Source organism: Rhinopithecus roxellana, chromosome 10 (genome assembly GCF_007565055.1).
Source record: "Rhinopithecus roxellana isolate Shanxi Qingling chromosome 10, ASM756505v1, whole genome shotgun sequence".
Classification (NCBI taxonomy): domain Eukaryota; kingdom Metazoa; phylum Chordata; class Mammalia; order Primates; family Cercopithecidae; genus Rhinopithecus; species Rhinopithecus roxellana.
The window spans coordinates 23,321,252-23,349,187 of NC_044558.1; the positions used below are offsets into that span (position 1 = coordinate 23,321,252).

The following is a 27,936-nucleotide window of genomic DNA, read 5'->3' on the forward strand; positions in this document are numbered from 1 at the left end:
AGCTCTGCTCTCAGGAAGTCCACAGACTAGTCAGAGATATGATCCAGGTTTGGGTTTGTATTGGTTTTGTTTTTACAGTGCTGAATGGTGTGATTAGTGCTGACCTAGAGTTGTGTGCACAACTCAGCATGGGTGCACAGGGATGATTCAGGGGGTATAGTTACAGAACACACGGGGCTAAACCTGAAAGTGGGGGTGGGAGTTGACCAGATGGACCTAAATAGGAAAAAACGTTACTAGCTAAGGAAATGGTGTGGGCAAAACTGAGAAAGTATAAAACAGCTCATGTGTGGAAGTGTTAGTGAGTTAGCCTGGAGTCTGAGGTGCGTCAGGGCAGAGCAAGTTGGGCTTATGAGCTTTGCATCCTGAGCTGCTAACAGATTTTATTCTACAGGCGATGTGGCTCCAGTGATTCCCAGGACACCTGGTTGGATCTGGATTTAGAGAAATCATTAGCAACGTAAAATGATAGATTGGAATCTAAGGAGTTCAAAATGCCAGCAGTAAGGCTAAGTGTGCTGATGCTTTAGCTGAGAAAATTCTTGTGGAAAGAGTTCCATGTACCAAAAGAAAAAAAAACCTTGACAAAACTCTTAGGAATTTCATCTTTGGAGAATAAAGCCATAAAAGAAATACACTTTTTAATCAAACTTGTGGTGCCAGGTAGTATAAGAGAAATATATGTGTGTGTATATATACACACGTACACACACACACATATATATTTATATAAAACATAAAGATAGATATATGTACATAACAAAAATATGTATAGCATAAACCAGCTTTGAAGGAGACAAGAAAGTGTGAACTCATGACATAAGACAGTGTATAACTAGGCACACTGAAAGTGCAGGGGCTCCCAAGGCTGTGAGTATTCAGAGGAGGGAGTTTAAACCATGGCGTAATGAGGGATTGGAAGTTTGCCTTGAAAAGAGACCACATGTCTTGGTTTGATTACCTTTCATAGGTACAGATAGAAGCAGATTCTTCTTCCTCAGATGAATGGTCATTTCACACAAAAACACCGACAAGGGAATGACAGTTGCACAAGCAGCTAATTTCTTCTTCTCTTCCTCTTGAGTACTATAATGGAAGAAGGGAGAGGATTACTAGCCAAAGAAGGGAATATTCTGGTGTGAATATTTATGTCCCCCAAAATTCATATGTTGAAATCCTATTCTTTAAGGTGAAGGTGTTAGTAAGGGGGGCCTCTGGAAAGTGATTAGGGCATGAGAGCAAAGCCCTCATGGTTGGATTATTGTACTTATAAAAGAGACCCCAGAGAGCTAGCTACGTCTCCCACTGTGTAAGGGCACAGCTGGCGGGTACCATCTATGAGCCAGAAAGCGACCCTCACCAGACACCAAATCTGCTGGTGCCTTGATCTTGGATTTTGCAGTCTCCAGACCAGTGAGAAATAAATTTCTATTGTTTATAAGCTACCCAGTTTATGGTATTTTGTTACAGCAGCCTGAACAGACCAACACAGGGAATTAATGGTTAGAATCTCTGTGTCCTCCAGGCAGGATTCAGCAGGAATCCTGAGGAAGGGTGATGGACTAATTGTGACAGCCACTGGCTCATCTTAGAAGTCACTTCCCTCAGATGAGAACCATAGAGGGTTGATAGGGCTTAGTGAGAGCAGCAGCTGCCAGTAAGACAGACTGGATGTGAATCCTGTGGCCTGAGGCTGTCCCAGAATGGTCCCTCATCAAGTGTCTTTGTGCCCATGGGGGTACCTTCCGAATTTTTATGGAAAATAGTCACATATTCAGGAGCTGGGCCACTTGTCTCTTCAAGGACAGGGAGACTCTAGAGACCAAGGAGGGAAAGTCTTTATAAAGTGGCATTTGCTTGAGGGGCTAGAGGACCTGAGAAAGGAAAGACCCCAGGGACTCTGTGCAAAGACAGTTTGGTGAGGCACAGGGCAAGCGTGCAGAAAAGAGTTAATACAGCAGGCCTGCTTTAGAAAGGCCTGCTTGCAAGGGTGGCCCTTGGCTGGTATCTGGGAACTTGGCTTTCAAGACAGTTTCCACCACCCTGACTGCTAAGAATAACTCGTGATGCATAAACTACATGTGCAAACAATACAATTTATGCTTTCTTCCTAGAACTCTGGAATTTTAGTACGTGCTAGGCAGCTGGTGCCTATGTGAACAGCCCCCAATAAAAACCCTGGGCACTGAGTTTCTAACCAGCTTCCCTGTTAAACTGCATTTCACATGCGTTGTCACAGCTCGTTGCGGAGGAATTAAGTACATCCTGTGTGACTTCACTGGAAGACAACTCTTGGAAGCTTGTCCTGTTTCCTCTCTACTTTGCTCCATGCACCTTTTCCCTTTGCAGATTTTGCTTTATAGTGTTTCATTGTAATAAATCTTAGCCATCAGTACAACTGTATTCTGTGTCCTGTGAATCTTCCTAGTAAATCAAACCTGGGGATGGCTTTGGGGATCCCTGAGACAGCCAGACTCACTGGAAGGACTCCAGTCGAAAACAGCTGCTCAGCCTCGACACAAATAAACACATATATTTGTTTTAATTTCTATCTTCCAGAATAAGACATTTGATTATTTTAGGTGTATCTTCCTTAATAACTGTAACTACTCAGAATCTTTCAGATTTTAGAAAGGTACTGAATATACCATATATTATTAAATGTCCCAGGAGGCCTGGGGACTACATACTAATGTACTCAAATACATTTGTATGGCTGCTTTTAATACATGAAAAGTCTCACTAAGGGTAATAAATAGAGGTTATATGTAGCCTCACATATAACCTCTAGGTCAGGGCTCACCACCAGATGAGTTTGTGTCAAACTCAGGGGGAAAAGCACTTAAAATTTTTAGGGCATTTTGAATTTTGGCATTGCAGATAAGGGATTGTGGACCTGTATTACCCTCCTTCTTTTGCTTATCCAGAAATTAAGGCTTTGAAAAGTTAATTGATTTGCCAACAGTAGCACAGCTTGTATCTGATCTGGATTTCAAATTTAGGACTGTCTAGGCTGCATGCCCAAGAACTCTTATCTGTCACTCTGTACTGTCTTTCTAGCTACTTATTTTAAGAATATGTCTTCAGTGTCTGAATACTACTAAGGAGGAGGTAATGTGTGAACAAGGGAGAATAGAAAAGAAGAAAGTAATTATATTTTTTGACATGGCCATGTGCATATTTACTTTCCTTCATGAAATGGATTCCTAATATCTAATTTATTTCTACCTTCTGTAAGTCTAACTGCATGACAAGGCCCATAAGAGAAATATCCAACCATTCTCTCTCCTAGGGTATGTCTGTTATATCCTTATAGTCATTCTCAGAGTAAGTGTGAGTGAGGGAGTGTGTGTATGCGTGTGTGTGTGTGTGTGCCCCTGCATTTGCATTGTGCCTTCCAAGACAGCAGGAGTGTGTCTTGTGTCTTATTCTCTCTCTCTCTCTCTCTCACTTTTATTGCATGATGCTCAATAATTCATTTAAGTTGATATGCTTTTATGGAATTGAGTAGAAAATTATCTTGGCTGAATGAAGATAACTCCCAGATTTCTCTGCATGGGGAGGCCAGCCACCTCCCACTTACTGGAGAAAGTTCTTAATAGACTTACCCACTTTTATCCTCACTGTGGCAACAAAGAGATGGTTTGGAGAAAAAAGAAACAACAGGACTCCTTCCAATAAAACGGGAAAATATATTTTACATAGGTATTTGCTGTGAGGAGGATTTGAAGGGACAGGAAGTCACTATCAATTACATGTGAACTGTCAAGTTTCATTTTGACTTTTCTGCTCCTACCTGCCTCTCACTTTAAAAAATAAGGGCTTGCTTACCCATGTTTAGGCAATAGAAAAAATAAAAATAAATGCTGTATCAATTAGATAGATGTTGGTAATCCAGTTTTCTGAATCCTGACATCCCAGAATGTAAGAATTTGTCATTCTATTAAGTCTGTTCTGCCTCAACTTGTAAATCAGCTTGATTTAATTCTAAGTGAAATCTCTCATTTTTCATTATGTCTGACACAAGCTTAGTAATTCTCAGAAAGTAGTCCTTGTGAAATGAAGTTTAGCTGGAAATTCTGATATTCGAGGATGCTTACACTAACAACTGTCATTCTTGGCAATGGCTTCATTATTCAGTGACACAGTTAAGAGTCTTGTTTTACTTTTATTCAAAAATGTCTTTGTCTTTCTCTGCTTGTTCCAGCAACAGTTTTCCTGGAGTTTTGGAAAAGACAGCGAGCAGTAATTGCTTATGACTGGGATTTGATAGACTGGGAAGAAGAGGAGGTTTGTATCATTTACCTCAGAATATTTTAAAAAGCAAATCACCCAGAACCACACGACCCCTCCGAATCATCACTCTCTGTTCTGTGACGGAAGTTAGGTGTGCTCATAAAGCATTTTCAATTGCCTTTTGAGAAAATGTCAAGCAGTATAAAAAGGGACTGACAATGTTTTAAAATTTTTGATTCCTTAGTGGAATCAAATCCCTTGATTAAGTGAAGAATTCCACTTGTAGGTAGAGGCACCAGAAGAATTGGTGGTGTAGTTGTTTTTGTTTTTGTTTTCATTTTCTTAAAAATCATCCTTTTTTCTTTAACTTCAGCAGAAAAAGAGCATTCATTTGACATCTCCAGGTACATGGAAGCAATTCTTCCAAGAGAATTACCCCAAGGCAGTGCATCTGTGAGCAGCACCCAGGACAGTGCCCGGGTGTGCACAGGCTCTGAAGTATGATATCAAGTGTTCAGTGCTGAGGAGAATCCACTCTGAAGCGGCCACCTTATGAGACGTGGCTAAATGGACGGCCAGCTCTCGACAAAACTGCCAAGGAGAGCCAGACTCAGTCCCATCACTCTCCCTTAGCGTCTTCTAGGCCAGTCCATCGTGCTCCTCTGACCTGTCTGGTTCTGATACTCTCTTCTTGCTCCCATTCCTGTTGGAAGTCTCAAGTACCCACACGGGGCGTGGTCACCACGGTCCCCTCTTAGATCCTGCTTCCCCTGACAGTTGGTCCAGGCCTCAGCCCTGCTCTCCTCCCTCTCGTTCATTATCTCTTACCCCTCCTGAGTCTCATTTCCTCAGAGCCTTGCTGTGTCAGTAAATCAGATAAACTACTCATATATGTGTAATGTGATCATGGCTATTAATGTGTTTTCCTTGAAGGGAACACATGTGTATATTTTCATGTTTCAAAAGGAATCTTTCAGAAATATGAATGATGTGAATTTTAGCCCTGTGGTAGGCTTGGTGGGGGAAGTAATTTTGAGAGGTATTTTTGTTGTTGTTTGTTTTCTTCAAACTATGCCTCCTGAATGGCTGCCTGTCCCCCTTCTCCCATGAACATGTTTGGGTAGTTTTTTGGTTTGGTTTGGTTTGGTTTTGAATGTATTTAAGGTGTACAACAGGAGGTTTTGATACATGATACTGGGATTTTCAGCAATCCTTGTTCTCCTGATAAGGCTTTCTCTCATGTTTTTATAAATATTCTCCAGGCCAGGTGCAGTGACTCATGCCTGTAATCCCAGCACTTTGGGAGGCCAAGGCGGGGGTACCACTTCAGGCCAGGAGGAGGATTTGAGGATACCTTATAGATGGCCATCTTCTCCCTGTGTCTTTAGGCCAGGAGTTCGAGACCAGCCTGGCCAATATGGTGAAACCCCATCGCTACTAAAAACACAAAAATTAGCTAGGTGTGGTGGCACACACCTGTGATCCCAGCTACTTGGGAGGTTGAGGCACAAGAATTGCTTGAACCCAGAAGGCGGAGATTGCAGTAAGCCAAGATTACACCACTGCACTCCAGCCTGAGTGACAGAGTGAGACCCTGTCTCAAATAAATATATGTGTGTGTGTGTGTATATATATATACACACACATTTTTTCTAGGTTCTAGGTATGTGTGTGTGTATATATATATTCTAGGTTTGAAGAAGCTTCCCAGGCTATGACACCTATTGGTAGCAGCAGGGCTGCATTCAGAACTTCCTCTTATGTGGTGCCATTCTACTGTTTCTGGTTACATGTGTTCATGGGAACAGTTCCCAGTGGGATGGAAAATGTTTTTTCCTGGAAGTCACCTTGGGCAATTTACTTCACCTTTGGACTTTAAAAATCTCTAATGAAAAGAAGTGGGACTAAATTTTCCCCTTCTAGCTGTAAAGTGTGGCCCTATTTGAGTAACTTTGACCAAACCAGTCTACAATCATTGTTGGCATTTGTGATGGGCCCCTGATGTGGGCACCCTTCTGGGGAACGTATGTATCCCTTATAAGTCTGGAGCCTTCTGTCTTCCCAGTCCCTGATAAAAAGTGCGGAGTGCTGAATTATCCTCTCACTCTGCATACCTTTGTACAGGAGCCTACGTACGTAGCCGTTCCCAGCTTGGGATTCCTTGTGGAAATGCCTCACTTCTAGCCCATGGTTTCCACCTTATTGTGCAGAAAAACCCAGACTCGCTGCAGACCTTCTGGGGCAACCTTGCACATTAGTTTGTCAGGGCTGCCATAACAAAGTACCACAGACTGGGTGGCTTCGACAATAGAAACTTACATGCTCACAGTTCCGGAGGCTAGAAGTACAAGCCAAGGTGTCAACAGGGTTGGTTCTTTCTGAGAACCATCAGGGAAGGATCTGTTCTAGGCCTCTCTTCTTGGCTTATAGATGGCTATCTTCTCCCTGTGTCTTCACATCGTCTTCCTCCTGGGTGTCTCTGTGTCCAAATTTCCTCTTCTTATAAAGACGCCAGTCATATTGGAGTAGGATCCATCCTAATGACTTCATTTGAACTTAATTATCTCTATAAAAAAGCCTGTTTCCACATATAGTTACATTCAGTACTGGGGGTTAGGACTTCAGCAGATGAATTTGGGGGAAGCAGGACACAATTTGGCCTATAACACCCAGTGATATGGCTTGGCTGTGTCCCCACCCAAATCTCATCTTTAGTTGTAGCTCCCATAATCCCCATGTGTTGGGGGATGGACCTGCTGGGAGGTAATTGAATCATAGGGGTGGGTTTTTCCTGTGCTGTTCTCATGATAGTGAATACGTCTCATGAGATCTGATGGTTTTATAAGGGGGACATCCCCTGCACATGCTCCCTCTTGCCTGCCGCCATGTAAGATGTGTCTTTGCTCCTCCTTCGCCTTTCACCATGACTGTGAGGCCTCCCCAGCCGTGTGGAACTGTGAGTCCATTAACCTTCTTTTTCTTTATAACTTACCGAGTCTCGGGTATTTCTTCATAGCAGTATGAAAATGGACGGAAACATCTAGGAACACAGCCGTGATTGACCGCAGTTCTCAGATGACTAGCTCAAGGGCTCTTGATAACACTTACGGCCTAATAAATTGGAAATTTCCCAAAGAAGCAGAAGATTCTGGGTCTGCTATGTTTATCTCCTCAAGTGTAACTGCCTAAAATGAGTGAAAGACACAGCCTGCTCCTAATGTATCTCCTGCTGATCTTACCCGTGATCTGCCCCTAAGGGAAGTCCAGCCTTAGGCTAATTCAGTGGCAGGAGCCAGGCTGAGCCATGTGAAGGCCACCCTTCACGCTACATGGGCAGGCGGCTACCAAACTGGGCTCACTCACCGTGACCTCTCTTCTGTCAGCTCGTTCCTTGCTTTCTGTCAGTACCTTCATCCGAATCTTGACCATTTCTGCCTGGATTAACTCAATCTTCATTTCAGCAGAGTTTCTGCTCATTTGCCATCCTCTCCCGAAACTCTCAAACATAATACATCCTTAATTAACGGGAACCACATCAGTGTCCCCTCTTGCTGATTGCTTTTTCCTAATCCCATAATTACTTTTTAGTTAGAAGCTTTTCACATTCGGAAGGCTCAGCTAAATGAATAAAATCTCAGTTTGATTTAGAATCGGAGGAACCTTGATTTCAACTGGTTTTGAAAGGTGCTTACATTGTTTTCAATTAAGAATTAAGAATATATCTAAAGTCTATCGGTTAAAGATGAATGACTCCTTTAGGAACTTATTAAAAAGTAGATTCACCATGTTTTTAGTGAACTAAATATAAAAATGCAAAAAAAAAAAAATTGCAGGAGAAAACTAAGAATTATTTTGTCATTATAACTTACAAAATGGATTTTGAACATTTTCCTGTAGAGAAGGCTTCTTTGTCCTGGTGTTTCTTATTACTCTCTGGTAATAAAAGTAAAAGCTTATTAGTTGTTCCAAACTATTAGGACAAAACAACTTGTCCCTTTTAAAATACCATTCTCAGGGTTTTTTTTCTTCAAGCATAGTTTTATAAGATAACAGATAAATGTAACTGTTAGTCCAAATTTCTTTGCTTTTGATGATAGTAAATCTTGATCTTCACTCTAGATTTTCTTCAAGTGGCCAATTTTCAAACATTTAAGCCTGGGCACCCAAGTCGACTTCATTGGTTGACTAACTAGTGTGGCAGCTGTTGACTCTGTTTTATGGTGGGGTAAAATGATATTTCTTTTCTTACCGTGTTTGCATCTCTTTAGTGCATTAAAATGTGTCTGCTTGTCCTTTAGGAAGAAATACGACCCCAGTTTGAAGCCAAGTATTCCAAGAAAGAGCGGATGAATCCAATTTCTGGAAAGCCAGAACCTTATCAAGCATTTACAGATAAATGCAGCAGACTTATCGTTTCTGCATCTGGAATATTTTTTATGGTTTGAAACTTTAAAAAAAAATTTGTTTCATAAAGTACAAACCTATAGCATAATAGCAGTAATCATACTGGGCATTTGCATAGTTCTACAAAATATTTTTGCACTTTGTTATTTATTCCTCACAGTAACTTTGTTTGGTGGTCAGGGATGGCGTTGCTATCCCCATATTGCAGATGGAACAACTGAGACTCCAACAGGTTATGGGACTTGCCCAAGGTCAGCCAGTAAGTAGCTAAGAGCTGAGACCCTCTAATCTGATGTTCTTTCCTCTTGCCATATTCTACTATGTGATGCTGAAAGAAGTAAAAAAATGTGAGACAGGATCTACAGCAGTGTTTTTCAAACTTTTCACCATGCCTATATATAAGAAATATATTCTCTGTCATAACCCCGAATATGCCAAGCAAATAGATGTATAAAACAGTGTAAGTAAAACAGTGCTCACCTTTATAATATGCATAAGCTCTGATTTTGTTTTATTATAGTATATTTTTAATGACAGATTAGTCTCCTAAAATTAGTTTCCTGACTCACTAATGATCATGTCAGTTTGAAAAACAGACCTGAATTTTTAGCTTTTCCTAAAAATGTGTCTTAGTAATGACGTTTAACACTGTTAATTTAACTTTAACACTGTTAATTACTGTACAAAACATATGCAGATGTTTCTAAAATGTCATTTTAGAAAAATAAAGGACTATTAGGATCCTCCTTTCCTTTTTTCAAATGATGAGTATGTAAATATATGCCTAGACCATTAGAGTAGGAAGGACAAGACTACAGCAAATCCAGACAGTCTACTCCCTTTTGCCAGTGAAGAAACTGGGGAGATGAAGGGCTGGGCAGCTTACCCAGACTCTTTGGCTCGGGCCAAGAATCAAATCCATGCCTGTCTACAGATACTGCTTTTAAGCATTTGTGTCATGCTTTTCCTTCTATGTACATATTCATATTTATTGTATTGTTTCTTACAAACACTCATAGACGTAGATTAAGCTTTCCTGTTCTATGAATGGGGAATCTGGAACACAGGAGGCTGGAGCTATGGAGAGGACAAGCTTGCCCAAGGTCACACTGCTGGGTGAGAGCTGAGCTAAGGCTCTGATCTGTCCTCTGACTTTGAATCCAGCCAGCTGTCCATCCTACCTCATTGGCATCCTTGTCTGAATTTCAGTGTAGCTTTCCCCTGTCTCCTGATTAACAGCACTACAATTAAGGTCTGGACAGGTTTTTGTTTATTTTATTGTTCTTTTGACCAGTCTGAGCTAGGACTTGTACTTGAGCTTTTAGAACATATTTCCCTTAAAAGTAAGCAGAAAATAAATTTTGTGCAAAACAGGAATACTTTTGTGAAAAAAGGAATCTCTAAATCAGCAGAGGCCTTCCTGAGGCCTGGCTTCAAGGTCTAGCCTTTGATAATTAAGTGGGTTAAGGTCTCTAAGACATGTTAATATTAGGTGAATCACCTAATGAAAGTCGCAAAACTTTTTGGAGTCTCAGATTTGCATTAAAGTCGGCCCTATGTGTTCTGTGGGTTCCGCATTTATGAATTCAACTGACCACAGATGGAAATTGTTTTTAAAAAAGGTTGGTTGTAGCTGTACTGAACATGTCACTTATTTCCTAAACAATACAGTATAACTATTTACATAACATTTACATTGTATCAGGTATTATAAGTAATCTAGAGATTATTTAAAGTATATGGGAGGTTGTGTACAGGTTATATGCAAATACTACACTATTTTATAGAAGGAACTTGAGCATCTGGATTTTGGTATCATGGTATTGGGAGGTGGTCCTGGGCCAATCCCTCATGAGGATACTGAGGGACAACTGCATGTCATAGAGAAAGAAGATATGTTGTATTGTTCTCAAATGCCATGAAATCTTCAGGGAAACATGCTTCAGTCTGTGTGAATATCAGATTAACAAGATATGTACCTATCACACGGTTCACTCAAAAGCAAATAACTGAGCACTTACTATGCACCTGTAATTATGCTAAGGTGCTGTAGAAACCATGTGAGCAAAACAAACTCCTTCCCTGCCCTCATGGAGCTTACTTTCTGGAAGGGGAGACTAAGAATAGTCAAACTGATTGTTAGAAATTATAAGTAGTATCCTGAAAAAAGATGTACCCATATGGTATGGGTACCATATGACAACACTAACAACAAATAGTCTGGGAGTCATGAAGAGCTTTTATTATGAAGTGGTGTTTGAGCTGAGAAGTGAGGAAGGATGAGTAGGTGTTAACTAGGCCATGTGTGTGTGTGTGTTTGTGTGTGTGTGTGTGTATGTGTATGTGTGTGTTCAGCAAGAGATTGGGATAGTCTTGATGATTGAGAGTGCTTAACCCGTTTGATGTAATGAGAGAAGCTGTGGGGACCACAGAGGAAGGAAGAATGGTGCCCAAAGGGGCTAGAGAGGGTCTTGCAGGCTGCATAAAGGTTTTGCTTTTATCCTAGAGTAACAGGAAACCAATAATTTTAAACCAAAAAGTGACATGATAGGATTTCCATATGAATATTTGTCCATCTGCTTAGTGTATATTCTGCATTAAAAAGTGTTACCCCATAGCTTACATAGATTCTCAACTTTCAAGCAATGCAGTTCTTTTATTTTAATAAGAAAGAAAGTAGAAAAAGACAAGAGAAAGTATTAACCACAATGAAAAGTGTATATTTGATTGTGGTCTCTTGAGCAGTACTGCCATGGCGTTACTTCCTTTTCCTATCAGAGGATGTTCCAAGAATGTGAATCCTCTTCCTGTAACATTCCACCAAGGGGTTCACTGGGTGTCTTGTCTTCCTGCCAGATCTGCGTGGTGATTGCTGCCGTGTTCGGGATCGTCATTTACCGGGTGGTGACTGTCAGCACTTTCGCTGCCTTTAAGTGGGCGTTAATCAGGAATAACTCTCAGGTTGCAACCACAGGGACTGCTGTGTGCATCAACTTTTGTATCATTATGTTGCTGAACGTGGTAAGTGAGCTGCAGTGGCTAACCAAATGGATCAAAATGTGTGGGCTGCAAGTGGTAGATTTCTTCTGTTGCTAAAGGGGATCTGGCCTCAGAGAGGTGGGCCATTCCATAGCACTGATGTCCTGGCAGCAAAGTGCCTGGCATGAAGATGCACTTGGGTCTGGGTGCTTATTCAAATCTAGACTCCAGGATTTTCTGCAGTATAAGATTGGGCAAAGCACATAACCTCTCTGAACATTAGTTCCCTTATTTATCCAATAAGATAATATTGTATACTCCTTAAGTAAATTTACAGAAAGAATTTAGAACACTCAGAACCTGTGACACAGCTTTGCAATGTTGGTTCCCGTTTCTTTTTGATTATCAGTGATAGGAGGATACACAGTATCCAAAGCATTCCTGGCTAGGTCCAGGGGCTCATGCATATAATACCAGCATTTTGGGAGACTGAGGTCACAGGATCGTTTGAGCCCAGGAGTTCAAGACCAGCCTGGGTAACATAGTAGCACCTTGTCTCTACAAAAAAAAAAACTTAATTAGCTGGTCATGGTGGTGCGCTCCTGTAGTCTCAGCTGCTTTGTGGGACTGAGGTGGGAAGATCACTTGGTTCAGGAAAGTGAAGGCTTCATTGAGCAGTGACAGGGCCACTGCACTCAGCCTGGGTGACAGAGGGAGACCCTGTCTCAAAAAAAACACAAAAACAAACAAAAACCAAAGCGTTCCTTGATATAACCCTGCAAGGAAACCCTCAAGCTGGTACATATTGCTTTTGTTGATTTCCAGGCTTTTTCAGATAGCATGTTTCAGCCCAGATTTCTTTCCTGAATCCCCACACTCACATGTTAAACTGCCTACTTGACCATCTCGACCTAACACTTTCTTTTCTTTTTATTTTATTTTTATTTTTATTAATTTTTCTTATTATACTTTTAAGTTCTAGGGTACATGTGCATAACGTGCAGGTTTGTTACATATGTATACTTGTGCCATGTTGGTGTGCTGCACCCATCATCTCGTCAGCACCCATCAATTCATCATTTATATCAGGTATAACTCCCAATGCAATCCCTCCCCCCTCCCCCCTCCCCATGATAGGCCCCGGTGTGTGATGTTCCCCTTCCCGAGTCCAAGTGATCTCATTGTTCAGTTCCCACCTATGAGTGAGAACATGCGGTGTTTGGTTTTCTGTTCTTGTGATAGTTTGCTAAGAATGATGGTTTCCAGCTGCATCCATGTCCCTACAAAGGACGCAAACTCATCCTTTTTTATGGCTGCATAGTATTCCATGGTGTATATGTGCCATATTTTCTTAATCCAGTCTGTCACTGATGGATATTTGGGTTGATTCCAAGTCTTTGCTATTGTGAATAGTGCCACAATAAACATACGTGTGCATGTGTCTTTATAGCAGCATGATTTATAATCCTTTGGGTATATACCCAGTAGTGGGATGGCTGGGTCATATGGTACATCTAGTTCTAGATCCTTGAGGAATTGCCATACTGTTTTCCATAATGGTTGAACTAGTTTACAGTCCCACCAACAGTGTAAAAGTGTTCCTATTTCTCCACATCCTCTCCAACACCTGTTGCTTCCTGACTTTTTCATGATTGCCATTCTAACTGGTGTGAGATGGTATCTCATTGTGGTTTTGATTTGCATTTCTCTGATGGCGAGTGATGATGAGCATTTTTTCATGTGTCTGTTGGCTGTATGAATGTCTTCTTTTGAGAAATGTCTGTTCATATCCTTTGCCCACTTTTTGATGGGGCTGTTTTTTTTTTCTTGTATATTTGTTTGAGTTCTTTGTAGATTCTGGATATTAGCCCTTTGTCAGATGAGTAGATTGCAAAAATTTTCTCCCATTCTGTAGGTTGCCTGTTCACTCTGATGGTAGTTTCTTTTGCTGTGCAGAAGCTCTTTAGTTTAATTAGATCCCATTTGTCAATTTTGGCTTTTGCTGCCGTTGCTTTTGGTGTTTTAGACATGAAGTCCCTGCCCATGCCTATGTCCTGAATGGTATTACCTAGGTTTTCTTCTAGGGTTTTTATGGTATTAGGTCTAACATTTAAGTCTCTAATCCATCTTGAATTAATTTTCGTATAAGGAGTAAGGAAAGGATCCAGTTTCAGCTTTCTACTTATGGCTAGCCAATTTTCCCAGCACCATTTATTAAATAGGGAATCCTTTCCCCATTTCTTGTTTCTCTCAGGTTTGTCAAAGATAAGATGGCTGTAGATGTGTGGTATTATTTCTGAGGACTCTGATTGTATATTTAGAAAACCCCATTGTCTCAGCCCAAAATCTCCTTAAGCTGATAAGCAACTTCAGCAAAGTGTCAGGATACACAATTAATGTGCAAAAATCACAAGCATTCTTATACACCAGTAACAGACAAACAGAGAGCCAAATCAGGAATGAACTTCCATTCACAATTGCTTCAAAGAGAATAAAATACCTAGGAATCCAACTTACAAGGGATGTAAAGGACCTCTTCAAGGAGAACTACAAACCACTGCTCAGTGAAATCAAAGAGGACACAAACAAATGGAAGAACATACCATGCTCATGGATAGGAAGAATCAATATCGTGAAAATGGCCATACTGCCCAAGGTTATTTATAGATTCAATGCCATCCTCATCAAGCTACCAATGAGTTTCTTCACAGAATTGGAAAAAACTGCTTTAAAGTTCATATGGAACCAAAAAAGAGCCCGCATTGCCAAGACAATCCTAAGTCAAAAGGACAAAGCTGGAGGCGTCACGCTACCTGACTTCAAACTATACTACAAGGCTACAGTAACCAAAACAGCATGGTACTGGTACCAAAACAGAGATATAGACCAATGGAACAGAACAGAGACCTAACACTTTCAAACCCAACTCCCCATCTTCCCTCCAGAATCAGCTCCTCCCACAGCCTTCCTAATTGTACTTGCTCAGACTAAAAGTCTTGGCATTCTCCCAGACTCCTCTGTTTCTCTGGCTGTCCAAATGTATCCAGAATTTGATCACTTTCTGCACATTCCAAAGTCCCACCCTGGTCCAAGTCTGCAGTGTCTCTTACCGAGATTATTGCAGCAGATTCCTAACTGGTCTCCCAGCTTCCACATTGCTCCCTTCAATCTAGGCTCAACATGGAAGCCAGAGAGAGCTTCTTACATGCAAGTCAGTTCACATGGCTCCTGTGTTCACAAGGTGTAATGGCTTTCCTGTTTCTCACTGTAAAAGCCTGCAAAGCCACATCTACACAGTGGCCTCACAGGCTTTCGCTCATCTGGCCTGTGTAACATCTCTGACCTCATCTTTTCCTTTACTCACCCTGATTCACCTGCTCTAACCGCACTTGTTCTTTTGATGCTCTCACCCCAAGACTTTTTTATTTGCTGTTCTCTCTGCCTGGAGCCTTTTCCTCCCACAGGGTCTGCATCACTTAGTCCCTCACCTCCTTTCAGTCTTTGTTCAAATGTCACTTCTCTAGTAAATGCTTCCCTGGTCACTCTGTTTTAAATTGCAGCCCACTCCTGCTATCTGACAATTTCCCATCTGCTTGCCTGCGTTTTCTCTATAGTGTTTATCACCATCTAATATGCTATATATTTTACCTATTTATTTTGTTTATTATCTGCCATTTCTTTTGGAATGTAGGCCCATAAGGGCAGAACCTTTTCTTTATTTATTTTTTTTTTGTTTGTTTGTTTGTTTTTCACTGTTGTTATTCCCTAGTGTCTGGAACAGGGCCTGGCACATAGTAGATGCTCTGTAAATTGTTGTTGCTATTTTTTGTAGAACAAAAGTAGTGTCTGACATGGTCAGCCGCTGAGGTCAACCTATACATAAAAATATGGTCAGGCACTGTGGCTCATGCCTGTAATCCCAACACCACATCTCTACCAAAAAAGTTTTTTTTTTAATTAGCCAGGTGGCACACCTGTAGTCTCAGCTAATTGGGAGGCTATGGGAGGATCACTTGAGCCTAGGAGTTCACGACTGCAGTGAGTCATGATTGCACCACTGAACCCTAGCCTGGGTAACAGAGCAAGGACCTGTGAAAAATAAAAAAAATTTTAAAAGCTGACCTTAAAGGTTTGTAGTGTAAATAAGTCAAACATTGTACATAGAGTGCCAAGGACAGTTGTTAGGCATGGAGTAGATGTTCAATTAGTTATAGTTCCCCTATCCTTATTTATACTGCATCTTAAATCTGGGCCATAAAGCTGAAATTCTTACATCATTGGAAAAAAATTTTCCAAAGGCCAACTAATTTAATACTGTTATCCATACAGGTTTATCTATTTAGCTTGTCATTTCTAGTTCTTTAAAAAATCCTGAGTTCCATAACCAATTAAACTTGAGTGATTCCTAAGACAATTCAACCTACCCAATAACAAAGAATTAAATTTATGATTCCTTGGTTAACTAGTAATCAATGAGCTAATTAAATGCAGGTTGCTCATTATTAGTATTAAAATACATAAAACATCTTTATTGACTGGGCGCAGTGGCTCACGCCTATAATCCCAGCACTTTGGGAGGCCAAGGCGGGTGGATCACGAGGTCAGGAGATCAAGACCATCCTGGCTAACACCATGAAACCTCGTCTCTACTAAAAATACAAAAAATTAACCGGGTGTGATGGCAGGCGCCTGTAGTCCCAGCACTTTGGGAGGCTGAGGCAGGAGAATGGTGTGAACCCGGGAGGCGGAGCTTGCAGTGAACGGAGATCATGCCACTGCACTCCAGCCTGGGTGACAGAGGGACTCCGTCTCAAAAAAAAAGAAAAAAAAAAAAATATATATATATATATATATACACACATACACACACACGTATATATATATGAAATAAAATAAATCTTTATTATTTTAGGAAAAAGTTTCAAGACTCAGAAGTAATAAAAAAAAGGGCAATTACTGGTCATTTTGACATGATGTTTGTGTGACAGCTTAGCAAGTGGAGATTGAAAGTATATGGTTAGCACTCCCTGTACCTCTTCCTTTTGACCCCCAACCAGGACTTGGTCTCAGTATTAATTGTGGAATACATATTGTAGGTGGAGAAGGATTCCCAGTGAAATTAAGCAAACAGCCGTAGGTGAGATGTTCTGCATCTGGTTAGGATGCAGTGAATTAATGCCTACTGTATTCTTATCATCTCTTTCCTCCAATGTCTTAAAATTTAATTTATACATCTTTTTAAGAAATAAATGCCTATGTACAGGAAGTGAATCTGTAAATATACACTTGCCCATATGTTTCGAGCAGGTGCCAGTGTTGTCAGAGTAAAACACTTCATTTAACTAGAAATCACTGATCCAGCAATCTCTACTTCAAGGCACAGCCAAGATAAGAGGAAGTAAACAAATTCAAAATGAAGACTGGAGCATAGGGAGTGGCCAAATTACGTAGTTACTGGTGTTACAAAGCACCTGCTATATGCTGGGAGCTAGGCTGCGAGGCATTTTACATCTTTTCTCTCCCAGAGTGTTTCAGACTAGCCAACATGGATGAGGTAGAGTTCACACTCTAAAGCTAACACGTATTATTCTTAGGGACCCTTGCAGTTTTTCATTTATTTTAGATGCAACATGAACATCTTTGGTACTCTGATTTTCAGCCAACGTCAAACTAGAATAACATAAAGTTGCTAACACAAGAATACTGATGAGAACAGGGAATGACAAGCCATAGCAAAGAGAAGGAAAGAAAAGCAAAAGTGTACATAAGAACTCTTAAAGCTGCATCAGCCAGGACCTCTCTGTGCAGGGGCCAGTTACCTTTCCCTCCTCAGCTAGCTCTGATGACATCTCATCCCCGCACACACATTTACCCTCCTGGCCTATGCCCTGAAGTTTCGCGGGTTCCATTATGAGGGCAACCAAATGTGTAATATAGTTTGAATGATTTCATCAGAATATCTTTAAAAAAAATGTTAAGTCCTTTCTATCAGCATAACGGATGACAGACTAATAGTTGTAATATATCTCTGACCAGTTTAGAAGTAAACTCTCCAGTGGCTTCTGAAATTACTCAATGCGAGATATTATCATGATCCAATATAGACTTTTTACAGCTGTCTATTGTTTTCAACTACTTAAAATATTGGCCATACTTTTCTTCCAAAGATAATCGTTACTTAGACATTAATTATTAATACTTTTTATTAACTAAATATAAAAACCTTGAGAGCTAGATTAAAGACTCTGATTTGTAGATAATATAATTAGTATAAATCACATATCCCATTTCTGACTTTTTGCCAGATTCATCCAGCGCTAACTAAAAAAACAGATCTTTATCAGATGCCAAATTTCTAATGGATTTGATGATATGTGTTTACTTTTATACAGTATGTACTTTAAAAATAAAATTTGTATTATTTTACAAAAGTCATCTAAGTCCTAATGAAATATTATGCCTCTTAATGGCTGGTTAAGGGGCACTTAGTAGTTTACATTTTATTCCATGTCTTGAAAAATAAATATTTCAAAGATAGAGTGAATAGAAGTGAATAGGATGGAATTTCTTGTTTTGATCATATTACCTCAATTCTGTTCTGCTTCACTCATGACCAAAAAACATCCCAATATGGCGGTTGCAAGCCAAATAGATTAACAAAGGCTATATCTCAGGAATAGACTAAAAAGTTATTATCATCCTTTTTATCCAGCCATGCCAATATGAATCAGATATTTAATTATACTGTAAACAGTGAAAAACACACCTCATCTTCCAAAAAAACGTAAACCAGAAAATATAGCTTACATCAGAGCAAGTCCACATATATTGATCAGACTGACAAGGTAAAAGTAGAAGTACACATAGCTTCCTTTTGGACATATCTGTAAGATCAGAAAGCTTTCTGCCGGTTACAGATATTCACAATCAGAATTTGCAGCATCTAGTTTGGAAACTTAGATTTTCTGCTGCTCTTAGTAGAACAAACTTCCCGTGGTTTACCTCTCAACCGTCTAATAAGACATCAGACATTTTTCCAGAAACCACTCATGTGGAGATCTCTGAGCGGCCTTGAGTCCCTCTGTGTGTGTACCCTTCCCTCCTGTGTCCTGTCCAAAGTCTCACAGTCCATATCCATATATATATATATATATATATATATATATATATATATATATATCACCTTCAACATATATATGAAATAGTCACAGATGCCATGGATCCCTACTGTGTCCCCATATGCTTTACCTTATTTTTCACAAGGTTAATATTACTCATATGTTGACTCTTATGTTGTTCCTTTTTTTAAAATTCCAATGTTTTCAGTGTTCACACCCATGTAACAAAGGCATATCCTCAGCTCCGAGGGCCTTTTAGACAAGTGTGCAAAGCGAGGTACTGTGACAAATAGACATCATTGTGAAAGATATAAAAGATAAACCAGTTAATCAAGAATTGTATTTTTGAGAAAGGTTGTCTCATCAGTCAAATTAACTTTCCCTGATAATTACATAATTAAATAATTGGAATGTTACAGTGCCTTTGTAATACATTGTAATAGTAAAATATATTTGATTAGAACATCTGTTCTTATCTGTTGTTTATGAGGATATTATTTTTATGATTAAATGGGTATGACTACCTGTGCCACAAGGTTTCTTATGGAAAATGACACCAATCTCCATTACCGTTGGACTCCAAGAGTCTGAGATTTCTAGACACAAGATTTGGTCCTATGGCCATCTTAATATATCCTAATATAGCAAACCATAGCTGTTGCTGAAAGTTTGGAGGCATACATACAGATTATGTTGTTTATTTCTGTAATTAGCAGAAATCTCAGATAAGAGAATTCAAAAATTAAGCAGGACAGGAAGGTCAGTGAGTTCAATACCCTTCCTGCCCACATATAAAGAAAAGGATGGTCTGAAGAAGAGATAAGGAACTTGCCCAAGTCCTGTAGCTTGCTGGATGGTCAAGCTGTAATTCCAGCCTGGGCAATTTTAACCAGTGTGTTTGCACTACTTTAAATGTGTTCTTAATCTTCATATCATTCCAGTCTATTAAACTACTTTTCCTTTTCATTTTCCCTTTTGGTCTTTTGTTTTAGAAACAGCACTTGATCTTTCAGTTATACCCACTCTGGGGAATCTCCTAGAGCTGGATTTACCCTTGACTATACTCTCTGCTCCCCAGTGCACACACGTACACACAAACACACATACACACATGCATACACATACCCCACCCTCAGAACCATCTATTGACCAGATGGCTGGGTGAGTTAAGGATGCATGAGTTAAGGAGGCATCTGGTCCACCAATGGAAAAGTGGAGTACCATAAGCTCTGGGAATTTCCAGTAATGTTTAATCACTTCAGTGTTTTGAATGCTGTAATCTAGAGTTTACAGCAGTCCATAAAGAACAGGGTTGCAGAATCTTACCGTCAGAAGCGGGCTTAGAGATTTTGCATTCAAGTTGCAGAGGCTCAGCAATATTATGACTGCCCAGCATTGCCTAGAAAGCTGGTAATGAATAGCAGCTAGCCTTGTTGCCATAAAATTATTTGCCCCAAAATAAGAAGTGAGATTTTATAAATAGTTAGATAGGACCTTGTACATTTCTTTCTTACCCTGAAAATTACACCGATCTCCATTACCAGTGGACTTCAAGAGTCTGAGATTTCTATACACAATGTTTTCATTGGTTGAGCAATGGATGCTTAATGAAATTATTTTGACTTGTGATTTGATTACCTATTTCCTTTGTGGTTGTAGATTTTATAACAAGTGCAGTTCATTTATTAAATACATGAAATTTATTTTACAGCTCTATGAAAAAGTTGCCCTGCTTCTGACGAATTTAGGTGAGTGGAATCCTTTGTATTTCACAGTACTGCACTGTGGTCTGGAAAGTATGTTTCAAAGAATCCTTTCTCTAATACTGCTGGAAAGAAATATTCCCTTTATTTTCAAATTCATACAACATTTTTTTTGTTTGCCTTCAACAGAATAATTTAAATATATCTAGTAATTTTTCTATATAAAGCTTTAAAATCTGTCACAAACATTATCTGTCTTGAGCTAATGTAATTGAAGGTAGATTTTCTCTTTGTGCACAAAAAATAACATTACTAAAGTACATTTGTATAAAGTATCCAATATAATTTAGGAAAGTGTTCATTTGCTATTGCCTATATTTTGTGTTTAATTAAAAATGTATCAAGTTTTTATGGGATATAAACTCACAGCAAAGTTAGTTTCTTTGAAGACTGGAAGGCCAGGCATGGTGGCTCACATCTGTAATCCCAGCACTTTGGGAAGCCTTGGCAGGAGGATTCCTTGAGTCCAGGAGTTCAAGACCAGCCTGGATAAAATAACAAGACTTGTCTCTACAAAAAAAAATTTAAAAATTAGCCAGGCATGGTGGCACGTACCTGTAGTCCCAGCTACTCCTGAGACTGAGGCAGGAGGATTGCCTGAGCCCAGGAGGTCAAGGCTGCAGTGAGTCATGATCATGCCACTGCACTCCAGAACAATCTGGTAGCCAGTTATAACTTGTACATTTATTGCATCTTCAAAATAAAGAAATTGTCCCAATTTTATTAACAAGGTATTGGTCATTGTGCTCTATGCAGTTTGAGAAAATTACATGCTCCCATCCATAACTTGCTTTAATGCATTCCGTAAGAAGCTTGTCCAGAGGAGAAAAAACTCACAAAAGTGTTCCTATTTTTAATCATCATTATGATAATAGATAGCATTTATTGAAACTTTCTATGTGCTGGATACAGAGCTAAGCACTTTACCTTATCTCTTTTAATGTCATTGAAATCTTCCATCACCACCAGTTCTTGCCCAAAAAGATAGAAAGAGGTTTATGTCCATGGAAGAGATAACTGCCCATTGGTAGACAATGTACCCTGTGGTAGCTTGATCCAGGCTAGCAAAAATGCCAGTGGAGTTGCAGTCCTAGTCCATCCATGGTGGGGACACCTGGGAACCTAGCCAGCGACCAGGAGACCTTTCCATGTAACCAGGAGTTCAGTAGCAGAAGTGAAACCCTTTAAGAAAACCCTTTAAGAATCCTGTGTCTTTGTGGGTCTCAGCAACAGTATCAGTATGGCCTTTCCTGAAACTGAAATTTTAAACCATTTTAAATCAGATTCTCTTTCATTCTCCCTTCCCTTCTCAGATATGCTCCCAGAAAGCATTTTGAGTTCTAATTTATGGAAAATGAATTGATGGAGTGAAGTATTAAATGAGAAATTAGAAGCTCAGGGAATGTGGAAGCAGACAAAATGCTATTGTATTAAATATCTTTTCTTAGACATTGCTTACTCCTAGAATGTAGCTCCTATGAAAGGATAAGTGCGTTTGACATGAGATTTCTAGCTGGAGGTTTGGTCTTGAGGGCAAATGGATCCATGTTTTGGTTCACACCATTATGTCCAGAGAGCATTTGCTTTATGGATGTTAAAATATGTGGAGATGAGAATTGGCCCCTGACTGAGGTCAGGAAATTATAAGACACAGATGGTGATATGTAGTAAAAGCTCTAAAGATGATGCCACCTCCTTGATATTTGTCCATGAGAATGGAAAATGGGGGATAAGGGTAAAGGCGAAGGAGAGTCAAATGCTCTTAGCATTCTATGATATGGATTTGACTCCCTCTTAAGCAGTAGGTTGGTATAATATGAGAACTAGAAGTTGAGACCAAGGAACTCCTTGGAGCTAAGAGGAACTAAGCCTGCATAGACTAACAGGAAAAGAAAACGCTACTGCAGAGAGCCAGAACTGGGAATGAGGCCTCGACAGCCTGGCTGTCTCTGCTGCTGGCTCTCCGGGTATCCTGTAAGAGTGGAACAGACTAGGTATTCAGTCCTCTCAGATTCTTCCATAGCCACTTCCCATGAGACCCTTGTTGGGTCTGGTCCGTGAGCTTGAGGATCCTATGGGTGGTCTGTTCCATCACATGCCGTCTGTGGGTAAACTGGAGTCTCCTGCAGCCTCCTCAGGACTCCTGTGTCCCCACCCTGTGTGTGTGGGGAGGGGAAGAGAGGGAGTTGAGAGGGGATGCGATTCAGCCTTTCAAACTCTGCTCACCTTTTGTCCACAGAACAGCCTCGCACAGAGTCTGAGTGGGAGAACAGCTTCACCCTGAAAATGTTTCTTTTTCAGTTCGTTAATCTGAACAGCTCCACATTTTACATCGCATTCTTCCTCGGAAGGTAAGAACCTGACCCCTGCACACCTCCCCAAGCTGAGGACAGAACACTTAGAGGTCACTGACCCGTGGGTACAAAAAGCCTCCCTTAGGGTGATTTATACAAAGTGTCAAAAGGGAAGAGCATCCTCCTCCCTTCCCTTCCCAAATCTCAAACCACCTGGCATCCCAGGGAAATCATCTCCACTCAAAACTGCCTGTGCACATTTTGTTGCTAAGATAAGCAGAGGTAAATAGTTTGAGCATGTGAATGATGCATTGAAAACTTATGGCCTCTGTCTGCACCTGAATCAGGGCCCTGGCTTTCACACCTATGACAGCAGGTGGCAAAACGGAAAGGGGGCTGCAGCATGTTCTGGATTCCTGACTTCCCTGAAAAGAGAAGGACATCCTGACAGGAAAGGGGGCAGAAATGGGATGCCAGGGTAACTTTTAAATCCAGCAGTTATGAGGATTTGGGAAAGATTCCCTGTGTAGTGGTAATGTCGCGTGAATTCCCTGACTTCTGGAGGCGTTTCAGAGGAGACAGGAACCCAGGAAGGGCCAGGTATAGGGTTTTGGTGAGATCAACACAGCAGTCTCTCCTTCATTTCTAGCTATTCCAACAGCACAAAACTCTAGGAAAATAGTTCAATAATTTTTTTTAACAGCATGACTATTACTCAGAAAGATCAAATGTGTTTAAATCCAGGAGTTAAACTTCTGCTTACGCAGGCCAGAGCAATTGATATGCAGCAGAAAATGTTAAAAGTCCACAGCAAGCAGCAAGAACTGGCTTCTGCATTAGGCAGCCTGACAGAAAGGCCAGAAGAGAAATGTCCCCTGGAGAATTCCAGAAGCTCTGGTTGTGACAGATCTGGAGGGTTTCCTAATTCCCCCAGACCTACTACTTATTGTAGCAGTCACTCACATTGGAGAATGTGCTAAACTAAATGTAATATTCACTGAAAGCTTGGACCTAGAGCACTAATGGCTTGTTTTTCTTTGTGTGTTGAAGATTTACAGGACACCCAGGTGCCTACTTGAGGCTGATAAACAGGTGGAGACTAGAAGAGGTCTGTATTCTCCCATCATTCCTTGTTTGCAACAGACTTGCATTAAACAGCCTTAGGGCAACTTTGTGTAGATTAGAAACCAGACACCCTTTCTTCCTCTCCATTGATTCTGGAATTTCTGTGTTTGCTTATCTTGCAGTGCCACCCTAGTGGATGCCTTATTGATCTGTGTATGCAAATGGGTATTATAATGGTGCTAAAGCAGACCTGGAATAATTTCATGGAACTTGGCTACCCGTAAGTACCTTAGTATCAATAATTGAGAGGCAGCATTGCTCATTATTGGCTTTTCTAGGTGTGGCAAGTAAGATAAGCAATGCAGACTCAGCAATCAAGCCAGTGCGTGCACCTGGAACTAAGTGCTCACATTTAGACATCCAAAGGCAGCCATGAAAATCATAAACATTGGCTCTTCTGGGAGATTTAGCACAATTCACGTGAACAAACGTGAATATTCTTTAAGGAGCCTCTGTAGGCCCCTAAGTATTGGATACTTGCTTGTGAGCCACTTTAAATGATACCTCTGACCTTTTGGGCTCCAGCATTGCAAGTCCTCAGCTATGTATGACACATTAACTACATCTCCACTCTCCCATCCCCATGGTAAACCTGGTGATAACATGTTGACAACAATGAGCAAAAACTTGCGTCAACTTGGTAAGGATAACCTTGAATTCTGCTGTGTTTGCTCAGTTCTGGTCAGTTAAGTTTTAATAGGGACATAAATCAACAATGCTTCTATTTCTGCTTTAATTCCACACCTATTGGTTTCCATGTCAGCTCAATGTCTCTGTAGAGACAAAGAAAACTCAAGGTTTCAGGGAGGACCACTCAGCCAGAACAATTAGCGGGAACTTGGTTCATTTCAGAAAGTCTTTTCTTAGCTCTCTGTCAGAACCAAAGCCAGTAATTTTCTGTTCTTAGATTTATTTTTAGAAATCTTATTCCAGGCAGGGCACAGTGGCTCATGCCTGTAATTTCAGCACTTTGGGAGGCCAAGGTGGGCGGATCACGAGGTCAGGAGATCAAGACCATCATGACTAACACAGTGAAACCCCACCTGTACTGAAAATACAAAAAATTAGCCGGGCATGGTGGCGGGTGCCTGTAGTCCCAGCTACTCGGGAGGCTGAGGCAGGAGAATGGTGTGAAACCAGGAGGCGGAGCTTGCAGTGAGCCGAGATCGGGCCACTGCACTCCAGCCTGGGGAACAGGGCGAGACTCTGTCTCAAAAATAAGAAGAAAGAAAGAAAAAGAAATCTTGTTCCAAGTATTTGATGTTTTCTATAAAAACTTTTTAAAAATAAAACATAAAACAAAAATTATCAGCATTATGTTCTACATTAAGACATAAACCACAATTAAAATGTCATAGACATCAAGAGAATTATATTTTATCTTCTAGTAATAAAGACATAGAGCAAAACTGTAAAGTAGGCAGTTTGTCTTTGATATTCATCCCTTTATTTGCTTCATTTCCCATGTGTTTTGTTTTTTGGCACTTCTACTCCTGGATATCCTTCAACTTTTTCCTTGTACTGCACAGAACACAGACCTGCCTCCACCGTCTCATTTCCTCAATGCTTTCTCATATTACAAAATGCACTCCTGAACACTGCTAAGGGTTCCTGTGCTAGCCTTACCAATGCCAGATGCAAGTTACTGGGAGTCAGAGCCCCTGTGGAGAGCTCAAGCCAAAAGCAAGCAAGTACAGCTGCAGAACTGCAGGTGTCTGTGCACCAAGAGAGGAAGCATTTTGTGGGTTTGCAGATCTTTAGGCCCCTGACGTCAGAGCATGCAGTTCAGCACCCATGTGGCAAGACTGCTCAAGGGTCCTAAATTAAGCCACTTAAGCCAGATACTCCTCAAGATGTCTTGGTATTGCCTTTGTACTGGGATATCCATTTATAGATATTCTCAGTCCTCTATTCAACCCTCACAGGCAATGTCCAATATGAGACAGTTTCATGAATGATTAAAATAAGTTCATCAGTCATTCTGTTTACTTGCTAATAGAAATACTTGAAGTATAGACTCCATTGTTATTTTCTTACCAACCTGAGGCTTTATTTCTTTGATAGCCTGTCCTGAATTTTTTCAAACTATGTTTCTATATTCAAACTCTCCTCTTTCTCATTACCTAAGTCATATGATCAGTTACATTTTTGTAAGAATTTGATCTTTTTGCCCAGGTTAATTCAGAATTGGTGGACTAGAAGAAAAGTACGACAAGAACATGGACCTGAAAGGAAAATAAGATTCCCACAATGGGAAAAGGACTATAACCTTCAGCCGATGAATGCCTACGGACTCTTCGATGAATACTTAGAAATGAGTATGGATATATTCTACTTTATTTTATTAATTATAAATTTTAGATCTCCAGATATATTCCACTAAACATATACTCATTATCATCAAGGTCCTCAGTGCATAGGAATTCCTAAGCCAAACAGAGAGGAAGGCATGTCCTGCTTAAACTATGCTACTCTTACATTTACAGAATCAGATTTCTCTAGAATCAAAGCAAAGCAATTTCTCTTAGCATGTATCTAAGACCATGGGCTTTGGAAGTAAATTATCTGGGTTCAAATCCTAGCCCTATCATTTATTAACTGTGAAACCTTGGGCAATTACTTAATCTCTCTTTATCTCAGTTTCCTCATCTTTAAAGTGGGAATAATAATAAGAGGAACCATTTCATAGAGTCTTTGTGTTGATTAAATGAGTTAATGCATGAACATGACTTAGAGCAATGCCTACCTCATTGTATACATAGTACATGTTACTTATATCACTATTATTCTCTTATTCTTTTTGTCTTCTAGAAGGAAAGACAAATAAAATATCTTAGATAAATTAAGTATATATATTTTCTTTCATTATTAAATTGAATATGTATATATTTCTTTTCATTTTAAGCTCTAACATAGGAGCGGAAATGAGGGAAGGGCTGGGCAAGATCCATTTCTTCTAAAGGAAGCAGTTTTTTGTGGGCAAATTTGAAATTTAAAGTATTAGTAGAATTGATACTTAATGTTTCTTAAATTGCGTATGTTCTAAGTATCTACTTATGTCTTTAGAGTTTCAATTATAGAATGGCAGAATGATATAACCTGGGGAAGAAATCAATTTGTACATTAAAAATAAAACTTAATAAAGATAATTCATTAAGAGAACTAACCATTTTGAGATCCCTTAATGGATTCTTCTCCCATAAAGAAGACAATGAACAATAATGTTGGTATATTGAGTGTATAAAAACAACGTTTTATGTGGCTAGAATTTGGTAGTACTCCAAATACTGAAATATCTTTGCAGCACAGAACAAATCTCAGAATTATCACAAGCAGACTGATGAGTTCTAACTGCTCAAGTCTGTTCTTTTGTTTTTGCTATTTCCTTAATGACTTCCCCACTTTGTTATATACTTTAAAATGTATTCACTGAAGTATAATAGTGAAAAGGTGTACATAAGTGTAGAGATCAATTAATTTTTACAAATTTTCAGAAAAATGTAACCAAATCTATGTAGCTGAGAGGTTGGCAAACTATTGCCTGCAGGTCAGATTCAGTCCACTGCCTGTTTTTGTAAATAAAGTTTTATTGGAACACAGCAACTCCCATTTATTTACATATTATTTGTGGCTGCTTTGGCACTGCAATAGTAGAGTTGGGTAGCTGTGTCAGAAAGTGTCTGGTCTGCAAAGCCTGAAATATTTACCTTTTGGTTCTTTATTTCTGGGAAATGTTGCTATCCAGTGAGCTAGATCAAGAAATAGATTATTATCATTATCAAAGAAGACTTCTTTGTCCCCTCTTCCATTTATTAAACCCTCTCTAACCACTTTCCTGACTTCTAATACCATACATTAATTTACCTTTGTTATTCTCCATTTAAATGGAATTGTCGAGTACATACTCTTTTGTAGTTGGCTTGTTTCATTCAATATTATCTTTCTAACATTCTCCCATGTTGCTACAGGTAGTAGAACTTCATTTTATTGCTGCATAGTATTCCTAGAATGTAGACC

General features: G+C 39.9%; 1 protein-coding gene across 3 annotated transcripts in view; it reads left to right on the top strand.

The window, feature by feature from the left end:
- ANO4 (anoctamin 4) overlaps positions 1 to 27,936 on the top strand; it is a 325,664-nt gene that overhangs the window by 270,007 nt on the left and 27,721 nt on the right. For all 3 annotated transcript variants that reach the window (XM_030939837.1, XM_030939838.1, XM_010357207.2), the window contains 8 exons: positions 4,208 to 4,290; positions 8,535 to 8,675; positions 11,497 to 11,661; positions 20,449 to 20,485; positions 22,740 to 22,851; positions 23,845 to 23,902; positions 24,042 to 24,139; positions 26,095 to 26,237. In XM_030939837.1, coding sequence (XP_030795697.1) covers positions 4,208 to 4,290; positions 8,535 to 8,675; positions 11,497 to 11,661; positions 20,449 to 20,485; positions 22,740 to 22,851; positions 23,845 to 23,902; positions 24,042 to 24,139; positions 26,095 to 26,237 — 837 coding nt within the window. The remainder of the gene's footprint in view (positions 1 to 4,207; positions 4,291 to 8,534; positions 8,676 to 11,496; positions 11,662 to 20,448; positions 20,486 to 22,739; positions 22,852 to 23,844; positions 23,903 to 24,041; positions 24,140 to 26,094; positions 26,238 to 27,936) is intronic.